The sequence below is a fragment of the Durotheca rogersii genome (genome assembly GCF_024521655.1).
Source record: "Durotheca rogersii strain YMJ 92031201 chromosome Unknown GGS23scaffold_4, whole genome shotgun sequence".
Classification (NCBI taxonomy): domain Eukaryota; kingdom Fungi; phylum Ascomycota; class Sordariomycetes; order Xylariales; family Xylariaceae; genus Durotheca; species Durotheca rogersii.
This window is the reverse complement of record NW_026251235.1, coordinates 2,530,238-2,546,523: the sequence shown is the minus strand read 5'-3', so window position 1 is coordinate 2,546,523 and position 16,286 is coordinate 2,530,238. Positions and strand designations below refer to the sequence as shown.

The 16,286-nt window shown below is 60.6% G+C and overlaps 4 protein-coding genes across 4 annotated transcripts; 2 read left to right on the top strand and 2 right to left on the bottom strand.

Moving 5' to 3' along the window:
• The first annotated feature begins 520 nt into the window (after window positions 1-520).
• GGS23DRAFT_617429 (uncharacterized protein) lies at window positions 521-2,981 on the top strand. Its single transcript, XM_051520869.1, has 3 exons — window positions 521-1,151; window positions 1,284-1,803; window positions 1,873-2,981. The coding sequence occupies exons 1-3, from the start codon at window positions 602-604 to the stop codon at window positions 2,417-2,419; spliced, it is 1,617 nt and encodes a 538-aa protein (XP_051375037.1). The 5' UTR covers window positions 521-601; the 3' UTR covers window positions 2,420-2,981.
• On the bottom strand, window positions 2,922-5,326 carry GGS23DRAFT_382208 (uncharacterized protein). The gene is made up of 3 exons (XM_051513442.1): window positions 4,824-5,326; window positions 3,228-4,746; window positions 2,922-3,131 (listed from the first exon to the last, which is right to left on the bottom strand). Exons 1-3 carry the CDS (start codon window positions 5,095-5,097, stop codon window positions 3,032-3,034), a joined length of 1,893 nt encoding a protein of 630 aa, XP_051375036.1. The 5' UTR covers window positions 5,098-5,326; the 3' UTR covers window positions 2,922-3,031.
• A 2,478-nt stretch (window positions 5,327-7,804) lies between these two features.
• On the top strand, window positions 7,805-9,218 carry GGS23DRAFT_382100 (uncharacterized protein). Its single transcript, XM_051513440.1, has 5 exons — window positions 7,805-7,948; window positions 8,017-8,224; window positions 8,283-8,353; window positions 8,408-8,462; window positions 8,574-9,218. Exons 2-5 carry the CDS (start codon window positions 8,113-8,115, stop codon window positions 9,062-9,064), a joined length of 729 nt encoding a protein of 242 aa, XP_051375035.1. The 5' UTR covers window positions 7,805-7,948; window positions 8,017-8,112; the 3' UTR covers window positions 9,065-9,218.
• Window positions 9,219-10,052: 834 nt separating this feature from the next.
• GGS23DRAFT_381563 (putative NRPS-like enzyme) lies at window positions 10,053-14,578 on the bottom strand. The gene has a single exon (XM_051513438.1). The coding sequence runs from the start codon at window positions 14,306-14,308 to the stop codon at window positions 10,220-10,222; it is 4,089 nt and encodes a 1,362-aa protein (XP_051375034.1). The 5' UTR covers window positions 14,309-14,578; the 3' UTR covers window positions 10,053-10,219.
• Window positions 14,579-16,286: the final 1,708 nt, after the last annotated feature.

The following is a 16,286-nucleotide window of genomic DNA, read 5'->3' as shown; positions in this document are numbered from 1 at the left end:
AGGGGAGCCACCCGTCGGATATCGAAGTATCTACAGGGACGTCCGGGCAGGAGACGCGGGCGACATGCAAGATGGCGTTCTTGGCCCTCTAGTCGGTATCGGCGGCCAGTCATGACGAGGGTGTTATCGCCCGCGAGTAACGGGGTGGTAGCGCATGTATCGTGGGCATCTCGCCCTCTACGACCCCAACCCCTAACGCAGACCTCCCCCTCCCCTCCCCTCCCCTTCCCTCCCAGCTCGCGCGCAGGCCATCGACGCCCCAGGTGCTGCTGGGGCGTACTACCTGCCACCGCACCAGCTAATACGTGTCGGGTGATTTGCGCCCAACGTAGAATGGTCCGTCGATCTGCGCATGGTTTGGGGACCGCCTATCGCCAGCTCGAGCGGTCGCTCTCTGCGCTGCCGAGACCGTTATCGGTACCTATGCATGTCGCAGCAATAGATCAGCCAGCGGTGCTGGCTTCCCATGTAGGTACATATAGCCGTACCGGGCTGCCACCTACGTGAGCCGTATCTGTCGCCCATTCCTCTCGCCTAATATCTGCCCACCCGCCGTGGGTGTCCAGCCGCAGCGCACCATCGCACTCCGCAGCCGAACGGGATGGCTCTCCCCGCCGTCGTGTGGCTAGCCTCGGCAGCCATCCTCTCCTTAGTCACCTTCCTCGCGCTGCGCCCGGCGCAGAGGGCCGCCGTGCTCGGGCGCCTCGGCCTCGGGGGGGCGGCGCGCGCGGCGGCCCGCCGCCCGAGCACGCCCTCCCTCGAGAAGCAGCCGCCGCCGTCGAAGCCGCTCGCGTCGTCGTCGTCGGACCTCGCGGCGACGTTCCCGCCGCGGCAGCGCGCGGAGCTGCAGCAGCTGGCGGCGGCGCTGCCGGAGGCGCAGCGGCGCGCGCTCGGCGACGTGGCCGCCTTCGACGAGGCCGCCTTCGCGCGCGCGCTCCTCGGCCTCGCCGAGGACTACCGCGCCCCCGCCGCCGCCGCCAAGTACAGCTGCAGCGGGCTCGCCGTGCGCGAGATCCGCGCCCTCGGCGACTTCCCCGACTACGCCGCCCTCTCCGGCGTGCCCCCGCCGGCCCCGTACCCCGAGTTCGACATCGACCGCGCGCTGCCCCGCCCGTACCGCCCGTTCCGCTGGCCCTACCACCAGACCATGTGTAAGTCCGGCTGCTTATCACGCGTCCCTTCGCGGCCCAGATGGGGGCCGAGGAGAGAAACGCAGGTGAAAAGAGGGGGTGGATAGGCGCTTCGGGTAGTAATGAGTACTTAACGACTGACCCTAAACACAGCCCTGACCAAGCTCGAGCCCGACTGGTGGCTGGAGCTCGAGTCGACGTACCGGACACGCATCGCGCAGCGCAAGGCGCTGTACGCGGAGCACGGGAGCTCGGTGCTAGGGGCGCTGCCGGGGTCGGAGCTGGCGTGCAAGGAGCTGATGGAGATGGCGCTGCAGTTCCTGTGCGCGCGGTACCCGCACTACTTCTCGCTGTCGGCCGACGCGCGCGGCCGCACCGTCTTCGAGAATCGGATCCTCGACGTCCGGACGGTGGTGAGCCGCGGCAGCGCCGCCGAGGCGGAGGAGGAGGAGGATGGAGACGTCGTGGACCCCTTGCTCGTCCTCCTCGAGCACGTCCCCGAGGACTTCGGCATCGTCCTGCGCGACCCCGACTCCGGCTACTATTACCTCCGCGCCGGCGTCATCTGCTCCGCCCTCGGCTGGAACGTCGGCACCAAGATCGGCCTCCGCCTCGACCAGATCCACGAGCCCATCCCCGACTACAAGGAGAAGATGCAGTTCAGCATGGACCGGTGAGCTACCCCCCACCTCTTCTCTCTCTCTCTCTGTCCCCCCACCTTGCTAACCCGCCGCGGCCGCAGCTACTTCTCCAAGATGCCCACATCGAAGCCGATCCAGCGCGGGTCGTGGGGCCTCGAGGTGGACCAGCCGCTGTACATGCCGCCGGGGGACCCGCACGAGGCGCTGCGGGGATCGCAGGACCCGGGGCTGGGGCTGGAGCGCGTGCACCTGCGGGTCGACTGGCAGACGCTGCGGCGGCTGCCGCTCTCGGGGGCCGTCGTCTTCAACTTCAAGGCGCTCTTCACGCCGCTCGCCGAGCTCCGCGACGAGCCCTACGTCCCCGCCCTCGTCCTCCGCGTCCTCGCCGCCGGCAACCCCCGCATTATGCGCTACAAGAACACCTGGCACGTCGAGCACGTCGCCGTCCCCGCCCTCCGCCAGTTCGCCCGCGAGCAGCGCGACCGCGGCCTCGTCGCCACCGCCACCGCCGCCGCCGCCGACGGCGCCCCGTCCGAGGACCCCGACGCGGAGGAGGAAGGCGAGGGCGCCTGGTCCCCCAGGACCCTCGACGAGAGCCCCTGGTTCCCCGGCTGGCAGGAGAAGTGGCATCGGCAGCAGGGGTTCTAGCTGAACGAACGAGTGGCGAGAGACGGGAAGGCCTATATAAAGATGGAGTGGGGGAAGAAAAAAGAAAGGAAAAGGGGATCGTGGACATATCACAGCGAGTGACTTGCCGTCAACTATCACGTTTTATATACCCGGGACCGAGAAGCTTGCGCGGGGGTAGTGAGTCTCCAAGGCCATGTATATATGCATTTTGTTTTTCTAAACGCACACCCTCCTACATACACACATATATATACAGTCGAGTGTATCCCGTTTTGTACGCCGGACGTATACGCACTGCCCATGTGGATATATACGTGCCTACGCCATCTTCTGTCTGACCGATCTGATCTGCCGCGACGAGGCGCGAGTCACGGCCCAAGCGATAGGATAAACGCCACGCACCGTCGATGAAGCAAGAACGCCTTGCGAGAAGTTGAATTCGAGCGCACGGCAATAATTCGTCAAGGTGTTCGCCTCGCCCCTTTTTTTCTCTTTTCCTTTCCCCCCCGGGCCCGAAAATTTCATTGCGAGTATGGTATAGGTCCAAAATCCGGATCAGGGAGGGGAACCTTTTCCCAAAAACGCCAATTCGACCACCATTTCTAGCCCATCATTGCCTCCACCTTCCTCTCACGTCATGTAATACTTCGGGCCCTCTCCGCCTTGAGGTACGGTCCAGTTGATGTCCTGATTAGGCGCCTTGATATCACAAGTCTTGCAGTGGATGCAGCTAGAATCGAGGTTAGCATCGGGTCGCCATATGTAGCAGAAGACTGCTAGAAATAGAGGAGCAGCTATCCTAACCAGGGGGTAATTGGTAACCTACTTTTGCGCGTTGATCTGGAACCTGACGCCGAGGGGCTTCGAGTCGTCTTCGACGTATTCGTATACGCCGGCGGGGCAGAACCGGTTCTCAACACCCTTGTACTTAGGCCATGTTTCTTGGGTGTGGGCATCCCAGTCCTTAACTTGGAGGTGGACCGGCTGGTCTTCCTCGTGGTTCGTTCCCGTCCGAGAAACGCTCGTTAGGATGTCGAAGCTGATCTTTCCGTCCGGTTTGGGGTACTCGATCTTGGGATACGAGTCGGCGGCCTTGGTTGCACCGTAGTCGGTATGCCTATGTCTCAGAGTCCAAGGAACACGACCTTTTAGGATGAATGCCTCCAATCCAGAATACAAGACGCCGCCGAGAGCTCCTAACGGGGTCTGGAAGGACGGTCGCATATTTCGAACCTCCTTCAGCTCCTTCCAGACGACGGAGTTCCGGAGGGCGTCTTCGTAATTGTACAAGAAGACAGATTCGTCGCTCCCCGTAGCTAGGGCACTCCAAGCAGCCTCCGCAGCCAGTATACCCGTCCTCATGGCGTTGTGAGTGCCCTTGACCTGCGGAACGTTGACGAAACCAGCGGAGTCGCCTATTATCGCGCCGCCGGGGAAGGCGACCTTGGGGATTGATTGAAAGCCACCCTCGCTTAGGGCTCTCGCGCCGTAAGAGATGCACTTGCCACCTTCCAGAACCGACCGATACCACGGGTGTTGTTTCATCTTCTGGAATTCACCGTACGGGGACAGCCACGGATTCTGGTAGTCCAGGGCGACGACAAGGCCGACGCTAACGAGATTCTCCCCAAAGTGATACAGCCACCCGCCACCATACGTGTCCAGGGGCAAGGGGTAGCCCAGAGAGTGGACGACTTGGCCTTTCTGGAACTTTTCTGGTTGAATTTCCCAGACCTCCTTGACCCCAAGACCGTAGGTTTGGTGCTGGCAATCCCTCCGTAGATCGAACTTCTTGATTACCTGCTTAGTCAGGCTGCCGTGACATCCTTCGGCGAAGAGAGTGACTCGGGCATGGAACTCCATGCCCCTCTCAAAGCTCTCCTTCGGTTTCCCATCCCTAGCTATGCCCAAGTCGTTGGTGGCAACACCGAGAACCGACCCATCAGGCTTGTAGAGCACTTCGGACGCAGCGAAGCCGGGGTACACCTCGACGCCCAATTCTTCCGCGCGTTCTCCGAGCCACTTGGCGAACTGGCTTAAGCTGACAATGTAGTTTCCGTGGTTGTGCATCTGGGGAGGCGCCGGTAAGGGAATCGCGGCAGTCCTGGTCAGGAATCGCATCCTGTCTCCCGTCACGGCGGTAGCATGCTGGAATCGATTTTCGTTGGCCTCGTCGAGCCAGTCGGGGAACAGATCCTTGACCGCAGCAGGGTTTATGACGGCCCCGGACAGGATATGCGCACCGATTTCGCCAGCCTTCTCGAGCAGGACCACTCGGAACTCGTCGTTCCCATTTTCCGAGGCCAACTGTTTTAAACGGATAGCAGCGCTCAACCCAGCAGGGCCTAGACGGGCGTGGCGTCAGCGTTCGCTAGCTAGCAACGAGAAGCACGGGGTTCCGCATGGACGGAAGAATACTCACCCCCTCCGACGATACATACATCGACCTCGTCGCTCACTCGCTCTACGGAAGCAGGGTCAAAGCTGGCCCGGCTACCAGCGAGGAGCAGATGGGTAGTACTGAAGGTGCGAAAGGCAGGGGGAGCATCAGGAATGATTGGCGCGGCGGGACATCTTGCGCGATGGGGGCCTAGCAGGGAAGCGGGCGATGCGTGGCGAGCTCGTCTCAGAGCGACGAGTCGACCCGACGACACACTCCGCCGCGCGAGGGCGTGAAGCGAGGCCGAGCCGGACATTGCGAAGCTTCCCTCAGCAGCTCCGGCCGTCCGACCCAGTCTAGGCACAGACCAGGTAGATGGTGGGAGAAAGAAACACGCAGCTGAAGCCGGTCACCGAATTTCGCGCGCCATATATATATCCGTAGATATGAGTAGAGTGGGTGTCCCAATTCCGGGCGAGAATTCGGTGGACCAATGGCAACTCTGAAGGTAAGGGGGCAGGGGGGTTGAGTTGCTCAAGCGAGCAGTGCTAGGACCTCGCGATGGCTTCGACGGCTGGCAGAAGGCGAGGAGGTAGCAGTGTCAGCAGCAGCAGCAGCAGCAGCAGCAGCAGTGGTGATGGACAGGATGGCGGGACGAAGGTGAAGGGTTCAAGCGGAGGAGGACGATGACATCAAGTTGACCAGGTCCGGGTGCGTTGCGCAGGCGGGCGGGACGAGCTACGTCGTAATATTGTGTGTTTTCGGACATGGATGGATGGATGGAAGGGTGGGATGGAGAGACGGAGATGCAAATTGGCAGGTATCCGGGTTCTTGCAGCTAGCGGGGAACGGCCGAGCTACCGAGGTTTCTCGCCGCTGCTCATTGGACGGCCCGCAGCCCGCCAGCGAAAAAGCCGCATCGAGCCGCGTCGAGCCGCGTGCGGAACCGGCCTCAGCCTATCAGCGCCTCGTGATTAGGAAGCCTCCCATACTGTAGGTCCATACTGTAGGTAAGGCACGGAACGTCACCGATGAGGCAGAACTTTCACGTGCGTGGCGGCTGTGGCGCGGGGCTGCGTCCGGCGTGGCTGGAGCGAGGTAGGTACCTACACGTGCTCGCTGCACAGAAGAACGCGACGCTGAAGAGTGAGGTTTCCCGCCCACTTACGCAAGCAGCGCTCGGCATCGACGACATGGCCAAGAGTGGGCGAAGGGAAGAGGGTTGTCGAGCTTCGGCAGAGACACGAGTTTGTCAGTGAAAAAATTAAAATAGAAAATAAAATAAAAACCACTTACGCTACCTACCTAGGTCAGGCCCATCCGTCCCCGTCTTGGAACTCGGGAGGAGGGATTTAACCTAAGCTCGACAGGCGGGGCAGCAGATCCCCAGCCTTACGTAACCATCCGCCTCTCCTTTCCTCGCCAAGCTTCTGTCCCCCGTCCTCCTCCCTCGCATTTCTCTCTTCACACTTCTCCCCATCCCACGGCGAGGCCGAAAACCACTCGGCCCTGGAAATCTACCCGCCTTATCGGTCGGGCCCTCGCCCCCATCGCGAGCTGCTGACGCTGGCGTTTCCACTTTCCATTTTGCCACGTGCGAACGGTAGGTAGATTGCCCGGGAGAAACAGGAGAGCTTCGTCTGCATCGGCTGATCCGCGTGATCTCTCTTGATCTGCTCGCCTATTCCGGGAAGACGAACCTCGCCCGTGGCCACGCTACGATCTCCCTTGGCTTGATCTTCGCGAAACCTCCCTTTTATCCCTGGCCTTCTGCTGAGTTTCCATGCCAAGCAGAGAAGGAACGGACCGGTGTACGCTTTTTTTTTCGTCGTCCGAGGCCATAGACGGACAGTATGGCCCGGTCCTCGGAGCACTGCACAGCCAATGCGTGTACACCCAGGAACGAGGTCCTGTGAAGCGGTCACCCCTCTCGAGAGCGTTAGCACTACTTATCATCAGCTGTTGCCAGCCCCCAGCGCCGTCATCAGATCACTCTGCAAGTTTCGGCTGTATTCATACACACCAGTGTTGCAGCCCGTGGGTGGTTCTCGACGGAATGATTTGCTAGTGGCCACGCCCTCGACGATTTGCTATGTTTCTTCCCAGCTTCTGATACAAGCACAGCCACCTTGGGACTTCTGGATCCCGGCGAGGTTCCAATATCGACCTGACGGACCTACCTACCTAGATCGTTCGGGGTAGGCATCGTTAGACAGATCTCCAGACTAGCCATGGACGCCCCGGGGGGGCCAGCCTCACGTCCTGCACGCCAGCGCGACCTCTTCGTGCGTCGGCACGACATACCTACTACTTCTAGTGCGAATTGTACGAGAACCCTAGCGTTTCGACCAGCTTCCAGCAAGTCGTCTTCCGCCATCTTCGCGCCATCTCACGTGATTGTCGCCGTGCTGCCTGTCAATGCGTCTGCGTTCCCTGGTAGCCCCCATGTAGCCCCCGGCACATTTGTACGAGGGTCGTTTGATCTCCGGCGTGCTGCGTTTGACCTCCTGTTGCCAAGACAGCCGGGAACCTCAAAAGGGCGAGAGGCCCTGGCCCTGTCTTGGCGGTCCAATCTTCGCTTCCCCGTTTTGGTTTTAAGGATCACCGAGCATCATCGAGCTGATCTCCCCGGCGCCGCTATGCATCCCAGGCTTGAGATCTGCCGTTCTTCTTATGCTTATGCATTCTCCCGCCGTGTTGGTAATATCCTATCCCCCCTCTCCCCATGTTTTGGAATACCTTCTCGACCTGTTTGGCGTCTGTGGGTCTGCCACCCTCTCTAACCCCATTCAAGCCTCGTTTTTGATCGGCTATCTATCCCCTGTGCTCCCTAGGGCTTCGATCTCACCCTGTCTTGAGTGTTTTTTTTTATTGCAATAGTTGGGTCATAACCGCTCACCCCAGGAACCATGTAGCTGTCATCTCAACTGGCGTCGATGCGAGACCGGGCTGGCTGCCTCGATTCGGAAATGGTCACAGGGGGCACCTACACTTACCTAGATACTTAGCTGGCAATGTAGGTAGCATCGTATAGCTTTCTATGCGACATAAATACACGTCGCCCCGTAACCTCTATCCCCCAAGTTCTTGTTTTCTCACGCATCCACATCAGTCCCAACAGTCAATTTTTTTTCTTCTCTCCTTTTCTGGTTGTTTCTTTCGAAGAGGTAGGTCAAGTCGAATATGCCTAGCATGTCTTGTCATCAGTCCGCCTTCGCTAACAATGTGTGTACAGCTGTGCTCATACCTTCTTTTACTATATTTTTGACCAGTCCTTACAACCTTTCCGTTCGGTCACTCCTTTTTCCTGTTCGGTATTCCAATATTCGTCATGAAGAACTTCGGATCTATCCTTGTGGCCTTGGCCACCGCTGCCTCTTTCGGCATCGCCTTGCCTACCCGACCCAACGCTGGTCTTGAGGCTCGCGTTCCCGGCAACTATGGTATGTGCTGGCAATTCTAGGACCAGTTTGCATATGCATACTAATCTGCCTCCTATAGTCTTAGGTTCTCGGGATCCGAGGAGGCAGGGTGCCAGTGCTAGTGCAGGGAACGGAACGGCTATCATTGACGTAAGTCTCTCACCCCGGAGTGCCGCTCCCTACGCGCAGCTAATGGTCTTCTAGTCCGACACCGCCAACAATGGAACCGGCAACGCCAACCGGGGTAACAACCGACAAGGCAATGCTGGCGCCGGCAACGGAACCGCTATCATCGGGAATGGCCAAAATAACAATGGCACTGGCGCAGGAACTGATCGGGCCGGCTCTAACTCCATTGCCGACATTATAGGGAAACTCCTCGGCAACGGTGCTAACGACAACCCTCTATCGCGTCTCATCGGTGGTGGTAACAATACCAGTGATGACAACGCCGACGATAATGCCGACGATGCTAGTAGCAACCCTCTTAAGGACCTTCTAGGCGGTGGTAACGTTGGCAACCTTCTCGGAAACCTCCTAGGTGGTGCCAATGGCGATAACAACAACAACCCGCTAGCCGATCTTCTCAACGGCGGCAATCTTGCGGACCTCCTAAGCGGAAATAGCCCACTCGGAAATCTCTTGGGCGGCGGTAACAACGCCAACAGCGGCAACTCTCTCGCAGATCTACTCAACGGCGGTAACGCTGGCAACCTTCTCGGAAACCTACTAGGCGGCGCCAATGGCAACAACGGCAACCTGCTTGGTCAGCTTCTAGGCGGCGGCCTCGGGAACCTCCTCAACAGCGGAAACCGCGCAGCCCAAGCCAAGCAGGGCAACAGCGCGGATCAAGAAGAGTAAAAGACGACGACGATAACAATAAAATAGACTCGATAGTCCATCGAGAAACGTTGTGAGCGGCGCCCGTTAAGCTAGGGCACCATGTCGGGTACACGAGCGGTCAACAGGGTCGCTCACACACGACAAGGGGCGACGAGCAAGCACAAGCGTCGTCCGCGGATATATAAAGGGGTTGCGGCGCAGTTGGGGACTACGCAGCGGCCCATGGCGTCGCCGAATTCCCTAGCTAGCCTAGGGACACACGGCCCCACGTGTGGGATTAGGTTTTTTTTCTTCTTCTTCATGCCGAGAGGCTCTCCGCTCTTCGCTATTTTAGGACGGTGCTTGGAAGTCGGGCCCCCTCGACGCAGCAAATGCCCCCCCGCTCCGAGGACGGCCCGGCGCCCGTCGGCGAAGCCTTTTCGATAGACTCACCAGAAGCAATGGAAGGTCGATGTGATGATGTGTGGACCTTTTTTTTTTCTTCTTCTGTCTTCTCGTGTCCGTGAATGTTTCCGTCTTCGCCGGTATGTGTATGTGTAGCGTGTGTCACCGCCGGTGTGCAATCTCCTGTTGCTTCGTCCCCTGACGCGTAGGCCTCTTATCTGCTTTCCTTCCACCCCCCACCTCTCCCTACGAACCTACAGTCCCAGTCCCATCGTTGGCCCGTACCCCCCCCCTACCGCATCGCATCACACGCCGTGGTGGCCAGTGAGGTGAGGCCGGGCAGACAGGTCCACCCAGTCGCCAGTCGAGCTTCCTCGTCATCACTCACTACCATCATCACCATCGTCACTCACCAACCACGCAATCTCGCGCCTCTCCCCAGGTCGAAGATATAGCCCGGGAGGGAGAGAGAAGAGGCAACTAGGTAAATGACCTTGCGTTGCAAAATAGTGGTGTATATACCCAAGTAACCAATAGCATGTTCTATACATCTAAGTCTGCCCCGCCGCGAGGAGGCAGACTCTCTCTCGCCATCCCCTTCTATGATACCCTCTACGATGCCGAGGAGTTCAGCGTGGGTACATTGGATACAAGAGATAGCATGACATTGTATCGTCAGGTCTCCGACTTCCCCGTATTTGTCTATCACTCTCCTGTCCGGCCTTTTATTTTCCCTATATCCCCATGTTCCCATCCCTCAACCCCCGCCACCGGGCCGTTATATCCCCTTCAGATCGGCTCGTCCCTTGGCTCGACCAGCACCTCGTTGACAGCGACGTGGGGTGGGCGTGTGACGGCCCACACGATCGCGTCCGCGACGTCTTTAGCGTCGAGCACGCGGGCCCCCGACGGCTCGCCGTACCGCTTCACGGCCTCGGCGTCGGTCGACATGGCGAGGAGCTCCGTCGCCGTGTTGCCCGGCTGCACCGACGTCACGCGCAAGCCCGATCCGACGGTCTCGAGCCGCAGCGCCTGCAGCGCCGCTTCGACGAAGAACTTGCTCGCCGAGTACACGCCAAGCCCTGCGAACACCTTGCGCCCCGCGTCCGAGGATACGGCAACAATGTGGGGGCCGGGCGCCCGGTTAGCGTTATTATCGTTGTCGCCGCCGTTGGTGATATTTGCCCGCCCCCTCGCCACCATCCCCGGTACCGTCGCCGCAAGGCAGTGCAGCAGGCCTTTACAGTTAACTTCGACCGTGCGTTCCCACTCGTCAGCCCGAGCATTCGCCATCAGCGTATAATACATTACCCCGGCGCAGCACACCAGGATGTCCGGAGGCGACCCGAGCTCGACTTCCGCCTCCCGCACCAGGGCGTCCACCTGCGCTCGATCCGTCACATCCGTCGCACGCGCGAGCACCTTCACTCCACCCTGCCCTCCGTTACCACTCAGGATCTTGGCTTTGAGCGCCTCTAACGCATTCGCTCGTCGCGCCCCGATCGCCACGTGTGCCCCCTCGCGTGCTAGCGCCTCCGCGACGGCGGCTCCGATTCCGGACGACGCGCCAGTCACAACGGCGACCCGGCCAGCCAGCGGGCCTCTAGGCCTCAGTCCGACGTCGACTCCGTTGATTCGAAGTGGCTTCTGGTGACGCCGAGGCCTCATCGGCAGCCACCCACGTGCGCAAAAGTGCCGTACATATGTCTCTAGCAGTGGGCGGTCGATGGCCGGACGGCGAAGCCCTGCACGCGCGAGCGCCGTCGCTGTCGCCGGGTCCCGGAGCACGGCGGCTGAGCGTAGAAAATCCGCCGTCGGCATCCCACGACGCAGGATATCGGCCGTGAAGCCGCTGCCGCCTCCCTCGTTCTCGCCCTTTACTCGGCTTGTTCCCTGCTGCTGCTCCCACAGTTCTACCCACGCGTCCCACGCGAGCGGTCGCGTCGGGTAACCCAGATCGCCGAGTAGGCGGAAGATTTCCTCCGTGGGAAGGGGAGAGGGGTCACCGAGGTGGAAGATGAGCTGTTGCTTTGGCTTCTCTTGTCCTCGCCGTTGCCCTTGGTCCTGTGTCGGCACGGCAGGCAGATCCGGGAGGTCCGCGAGCGCGGCGATGGCCCCCGCGACGAAGTCGACTGGCGTCATCTCGGCGTACCAGCCTTCGACCCGGGGCGCGCAGCCAAGCCTCAGCGACTCGACGATCAGCGCGTTCAGCAAATCGTACGGGTTTGCCGAGCCTGAGGAGCCATGGCCACTTAACGTGCCCGGGCGGTAGATCCGGGCGGGTAAGCCCCGAGCCGCCGCCTCGATCACGAGCTGCTCAGCAATCCACTTCGTCTGGCCGTAACCATCGGGTAGCCGGCGCACGACTTCTTCGGGTTCCCCAAGGGGAACGTCGTCCTCAGTCCAGCCCTCGCCCTCGGCGGAGGGGGGTAAAACGCCGTTTGTCGAGACATGATGCACTGTCGCGCCCGATAGACACGCGAGCCGCAACACCTCGCGTGTCCCGAACACGTTAGCTCCCTGCATCGCCGCGTACGGATATACGAGGTTAACGGTGGCAGCGGCGTGCACAATGACGTGGACGCGGGCAGCGAGAGCGTCGAAAACGTCTGGTGCGAGGCCGAAGCGCCGCCGCGCCAGATTCGCGGGCAACACCTCGACGCGGTCGAGTATCGCGTCGTCCCACAGCCCAAGGTCCAGCAGGTTCCGGCGAATACGCGCAACGCCCGCGGCCTCGTTGGCCTCGCTCTCAGCTCCCAGGTCGGCGAAACGCACGAGGCAGATTACATATGCCCCGTTCTCTGCCGTCGCGTCTAGGACGGCTCGGAGCAGGAATGCGCCCAGGAAGCCGGTCCCTCCCGTCAGCAGGATAGTATCAGCATCGCTGAGGCACCGCACTTTCGCGCCCACCGGCGGCTGTATGTCAGCAGGAAGGACAGAGTCGGCGCGGAGGATAGCGGGTAAGTCAGCCTGTACAGCGGCCGTGTGGCCGTCGCGCGCGTCGCGGACGACCTCGAGGTGCCCCGCCAGCGTCGGGTTTCCGGCAAGGCGGCCAAGGGGCACGGGGAAGCCATAAGCGCCGGTAAACCGGGTTACGAGGTCGACGAGCGCGAGCGAGTGGCCGCCGAGATCGAAGAAATTGTGCTCCTGCGCCATGACGGACGCGAACGGTATGTTGAGTGCTGCCGCCCACATCCACGCGATGTCCTCGAGCGCGATACCGAGATTACGTGGCGTGCGGCTCGACTGTCCCCCGCCGCCACCGTTGAGCGACGAGACCGGCTTGCGCAGCCGCGTCGGCGGCGGGAGCCGCTTCAGGTCGACTTTCCCTGATACTTCGTGCGTGGGTAGGCTATCCAACTCGACCCAGAGCGCTGGGATCATATAGTGCGCCAGGTGGTCCGAAAGCGCACGCCGCGCGACGGGGCTCAGTCCAAACTCGTCAATCTTAACAACGGTGCGGCTGCCGGGCTCATCGTCGGGCACAAAATAGGCGAGGAGCTGGCGGTCAAGGCCGTCGCCGTTGGCGACGACGGCGCAACTGCGGACAGCTAGGTGTTTCACGATGGCGTTCTCGACCGCGGGTGGCTGCACGCTATATCCGCGGATCTTGATCATGGCCCCGACGCGACCAGTAATCTCCAGCAGTCCCGACGGAAGAATCCGCGCCGAGTCTCCAGTCCTGTACATCCGCGCTCCCGGGACAGAGCTAAAGGGGTCGTCGGTGAAAGCTTTTGCTGTCGCCTCCGGCAGATTGAGGTATCCACGGGCCAGGAGATCTCCGCCGACGAACAGCTCGCCGCCGGCTCCCGGCTCAACCCTATTGCCCTCCCCATCGAGGATATAGGTGTGCTTCGGGTCCAAGGGTGGACCTACGGGAACGACGCGAGCCTCCTCGCTGAACATATCCCGGATATCGCCGCAGGAGATTTCGTGGGTCTCGCTAGCGCTGTAGACGTTCAGGAGGCGAGAGTTAGGGAGGGCCTTGAGAGCACGGCGTGCAAGGTCGGTGGTGACGACCTCACCGTTCAACCAGACGGTGCGTAGGTCCGGAAGCCGAGTGCCCAGCTGAGAGTGGCGAGTCAGGACGGCGGCCAGCAGCGTGGGGGTCATGAGGGTCTCAGTGACGCGCTTCGAGCGGAGCAGCTCCACGAGGGCGACGGGGTCGTAACTCGTCTCGTCCGGAACGGTGACCACGGTGGCGCCGCGCAGCAGCGGGCGCAGGATCTCCCAAACGAAGAAAACATTGCAGGCCACGCGATCACCAGGTTGGAGGTCGCTCAACGCGAACCTCAGATTGTACGAGAGCACGGGCGCCCTATGCGGGTTTGCGATGCCCTTGGGCCTCCCCGTAGTCCCGGAGGAGTACGATACGAAGGCGAGCTTCTCGAGGTCGTCTTCGGGAGGCAATGGCAGATGGCTGTTAGCAGCGTCATCGGCCCCATTCACTCCGTTGGTGCCGTCGATGCCATGTGTATGTACCTTTTCGTCGCCCAGGACGATAAGAGGAATGTCTGCCTTGATCTTGTCGGCGTGGGCCTTGTGGGTTAGTATGACGGTCGGACGGGCATCTTCGATGACGTCGGCGAGGAGGCTCGGGGGATATGCGAGCTCGAGAACCAGGAAGGCCCCGCCGGCGCGGAGGGCTGCAAGGCAGGAGATAACGTAGTCGGCGCCCCGGCCGAGCAAGACGCCGACGAGGGAATCGCGGACAACTCCGCAGCGGCGAAGACGAGCGGCTAGGGCGGCAACCAGTCGGTCGAGCTCGGCGTAACTGAGGGTCGTGGGCCCATCCTCGAGGGCGACGAGATCGGGGGTAGCCTGGACCTGGCGGTCGAAGAGAGCGGATAGGTCCTTGGTGGTATCTATGAAGGCCATATTTTTGCGACTCGTCGTCGGCCGGCCAGGCGATCCAGCGATCTATACCAAGGGAAAGCAAACAGAGACAAAGCTTGGCCCAGCTGCCAGAGCGCCACGATGGCAAGGTCAGGACGGGGCACGTGACCCACCCAAGGACCTAAGGGAGGGGGATTTAGGTCCAGCGAAGGCTATCTAGCCCCTAGTACGGGCGGTGGGGATTCTAGTCCGACGGGAAGCGCACCAACCGGCCGAGGTCTGACGACGGGCGCACGCTAGGTCGGCAATGTCGCTATATGCCTGGAATATACAGGAGGAGGAGTAGGGGGAGGAGTAGGAGGCCTATGCCAGCACGGAGCGAACGGAGGGGACGAAGTTGTGCCACGGTGGAGGAGGGTGGCTGACGTTTATCTGCAGCTGGCAGGGGGGGGGGCAGCAGAGCCGGTCAGCGGAGTGTCGTGGACACCTTCTGCGTGTCCATCGGAAGCCTAACGGAAGCCGGCAGCAGAGGAAGCAGCGTGTCGGCGCCACGCAGCGCCGTGTAAAGAGCTATCGTGTGTCTTAACTAGCGGTGACCGGGGGGGGGGGTTTCGCGCTACTTCTTCGCAGGTATCCTGCCCCAGGTTCAGCACCCAGGTATACATGTAGCATAGCTGGGTTAGGTACCGAACCTAAGGTCTTGGTACCTACCTAATAGTAAGCTATCGTATCCGTCCCTATAGAATCATAGGAGAGGTAGGAGGCAGGTAGGTATATACCTGACCTTAGGGTACCAGCCCTGGGTCGTCTGCCTTGGGTGTCTATCTGTGCGTCGTGGCGCAACCACCGCATATCGCATATCGCCATCTTGCTGCTTGTCGACGGCGGGCCGGTGGCAGAAGAGGGCAAGTATGCCCTGTCCATCTGGCTACCCCTTGGCCAGCGAGACGGACAACTCATCCATGCGACGGGAGGGCCTTCGATGGGGAGAGAGAGAGACCAGTCACGCGTCCACGCCGACACGATCCGTCCTTGGGCAGCTCGCCTCTGTTTTTCCGGACAACTCTCTCTCTCTCTCTCTCTGTATATGTCTATCTCTACCTAGTTCTCCATATCAAACACCAATCTAGCCGCGGCTCCAACGGCGAATAAGGAGCCTCCCAATAGCAACAATATCCCGTCTTCGATAAAATATACTCAACATGTAAGGGACTTTTTTTTTTCAACCACTCTAGACTCTCATTTCCCCACAACGTAGATGGTTGATCGTGGTTAGCGGCGTGTGTTCCGTAGCCGCCGCTCGGCTCACAGGGCTCGCTCTTTTCGACCGTCGGCGATAATTTGTCTACCTAATATGTGCGTAAAAGTACGTGTACTCGTTACCACGCGTTCTCTTCGCCATCGCAACGGTGAGCGCATGCGCAGGGTTGGCTCGGACCCAGAGGCGAACCCGCCCAGGATAGCGAGCGAATGGCAGCCGAGCACGAAGACTCAGGAACCCGCCATGATGGAAACCCCCACTCCATCGCATCGTCACCTTCTTGTTCTAGCCGCCATTGGTCTATGAGTGGGATGCCCGGGACATTTTCTCTCTCTCTTTTTTTTTCCTCTTCCGTCTGGCAAACCCTTCCTGTTCGGCTCCTCAATCCTAGCAACCCCACGCTGACGAGCGCTTGCTAATGGCCCGGGGCACCGACGACACTACCGGCGAATATCAACGAATACACCCCCCCCCGTCGACCTTCGACCGGCCCAATCCCGGGTGTCGGCACATGCATTTCTGCCGAGCTCGGCTCGTCACAGCACCGCCAACGCACACATACGCTCTCCTTTTCACCTATCCTTCCCGCAGGTTCGAGAACGTGCCGCCAAGAGGCGGATAGGCGGATAGGCGGATCCTCCTCGCTCCGTTGCGAAGACCGGCTACGTAGACAGCCACTTCTAGGCGCAAGAGAGACGCGGTAGTGATGAGGAATGCCCAGGATCTTGCACGTCGGTCCCGCCCCGCCCCACGCGGACG

Excerpts from the sequence above, each read along its gene's own strand:
- GGS23DRAFT_617429 (XM_051520869.1), top strand. The coding sequence starts at position 602 with ATGGCTCTCCCCGCCGTCGTGTGGCTAGCCTCGGCAGCCATCCTCTCC. Across the intron at positions 1,152-1,283 it reads GCCCTACCACCAGACCATGT|CCCTGACCAAGCTCGAGCCC; the intron begins GTAAGTCCGGCT and ends CCCTAAACACAG. Across the intron at positions 1,804-1,872 it reads ATGCAGTTCAGCATGGACCG|CTACTTCTCCAAGATGCCCA; the intron begins GTGAGCTACCCC and ends CCGCGGCCGCAG.
- GGS23DRAFT_381563 (XM_051513438.1), bottom strand. The coding sequence starts at position 14,308 with ATGGCCTTCATAGATACCACCAAGGACCTATCCGCTCTCTTCGACCGC.
- GGS23DRAFT_382100 (XM_051513440.1), top strand. The coding sequence starts at position 8,113 with ATGAAGAACTTCGGATCTATCCTTGTGGCCTTGGCCACCGCTGCCTCT. Across the intron at positions 8,354-8,407 it reads ACGGAACGGCTATCATTGAC|TCCGACACCGCCAACAATGG; the intron begins GTAAGTCTCTCA and ends ATGGTCTTCTAG. Across the intron at positions 8,463-8,573 it reads CCGGGGTAACAACCGACAAG|GGAAACTCCTCGGCAACGGT; the intron begins GCAATGCTGGCG and ends CCGACATTATAG.
- GGS23DRAFT_382208 (XM_051513442.1), bottom strand. The coding sequence starts at position 5,097 with ATGTCCGGCTCGGCCTCGCTTCACGCCCTCGCGCGGCGGAGTGTGTCG. Across the intron at positions 4,747-4,823 it reads TGTATGTATCGTCGGAGGGG|GCCCTGCTGGGTTGAGCGCT; the intron begins GTGAGTATTCTT and ends ACGCCCGTCTAG. Across the intron at positions 3,132-3,227 it reads TTCCAGATCAACGCGCAAAA|CTGCATCCACTGCAAGACTT; the intron begins GTAGGTTACCAA and ends CCTCGATTCTAG.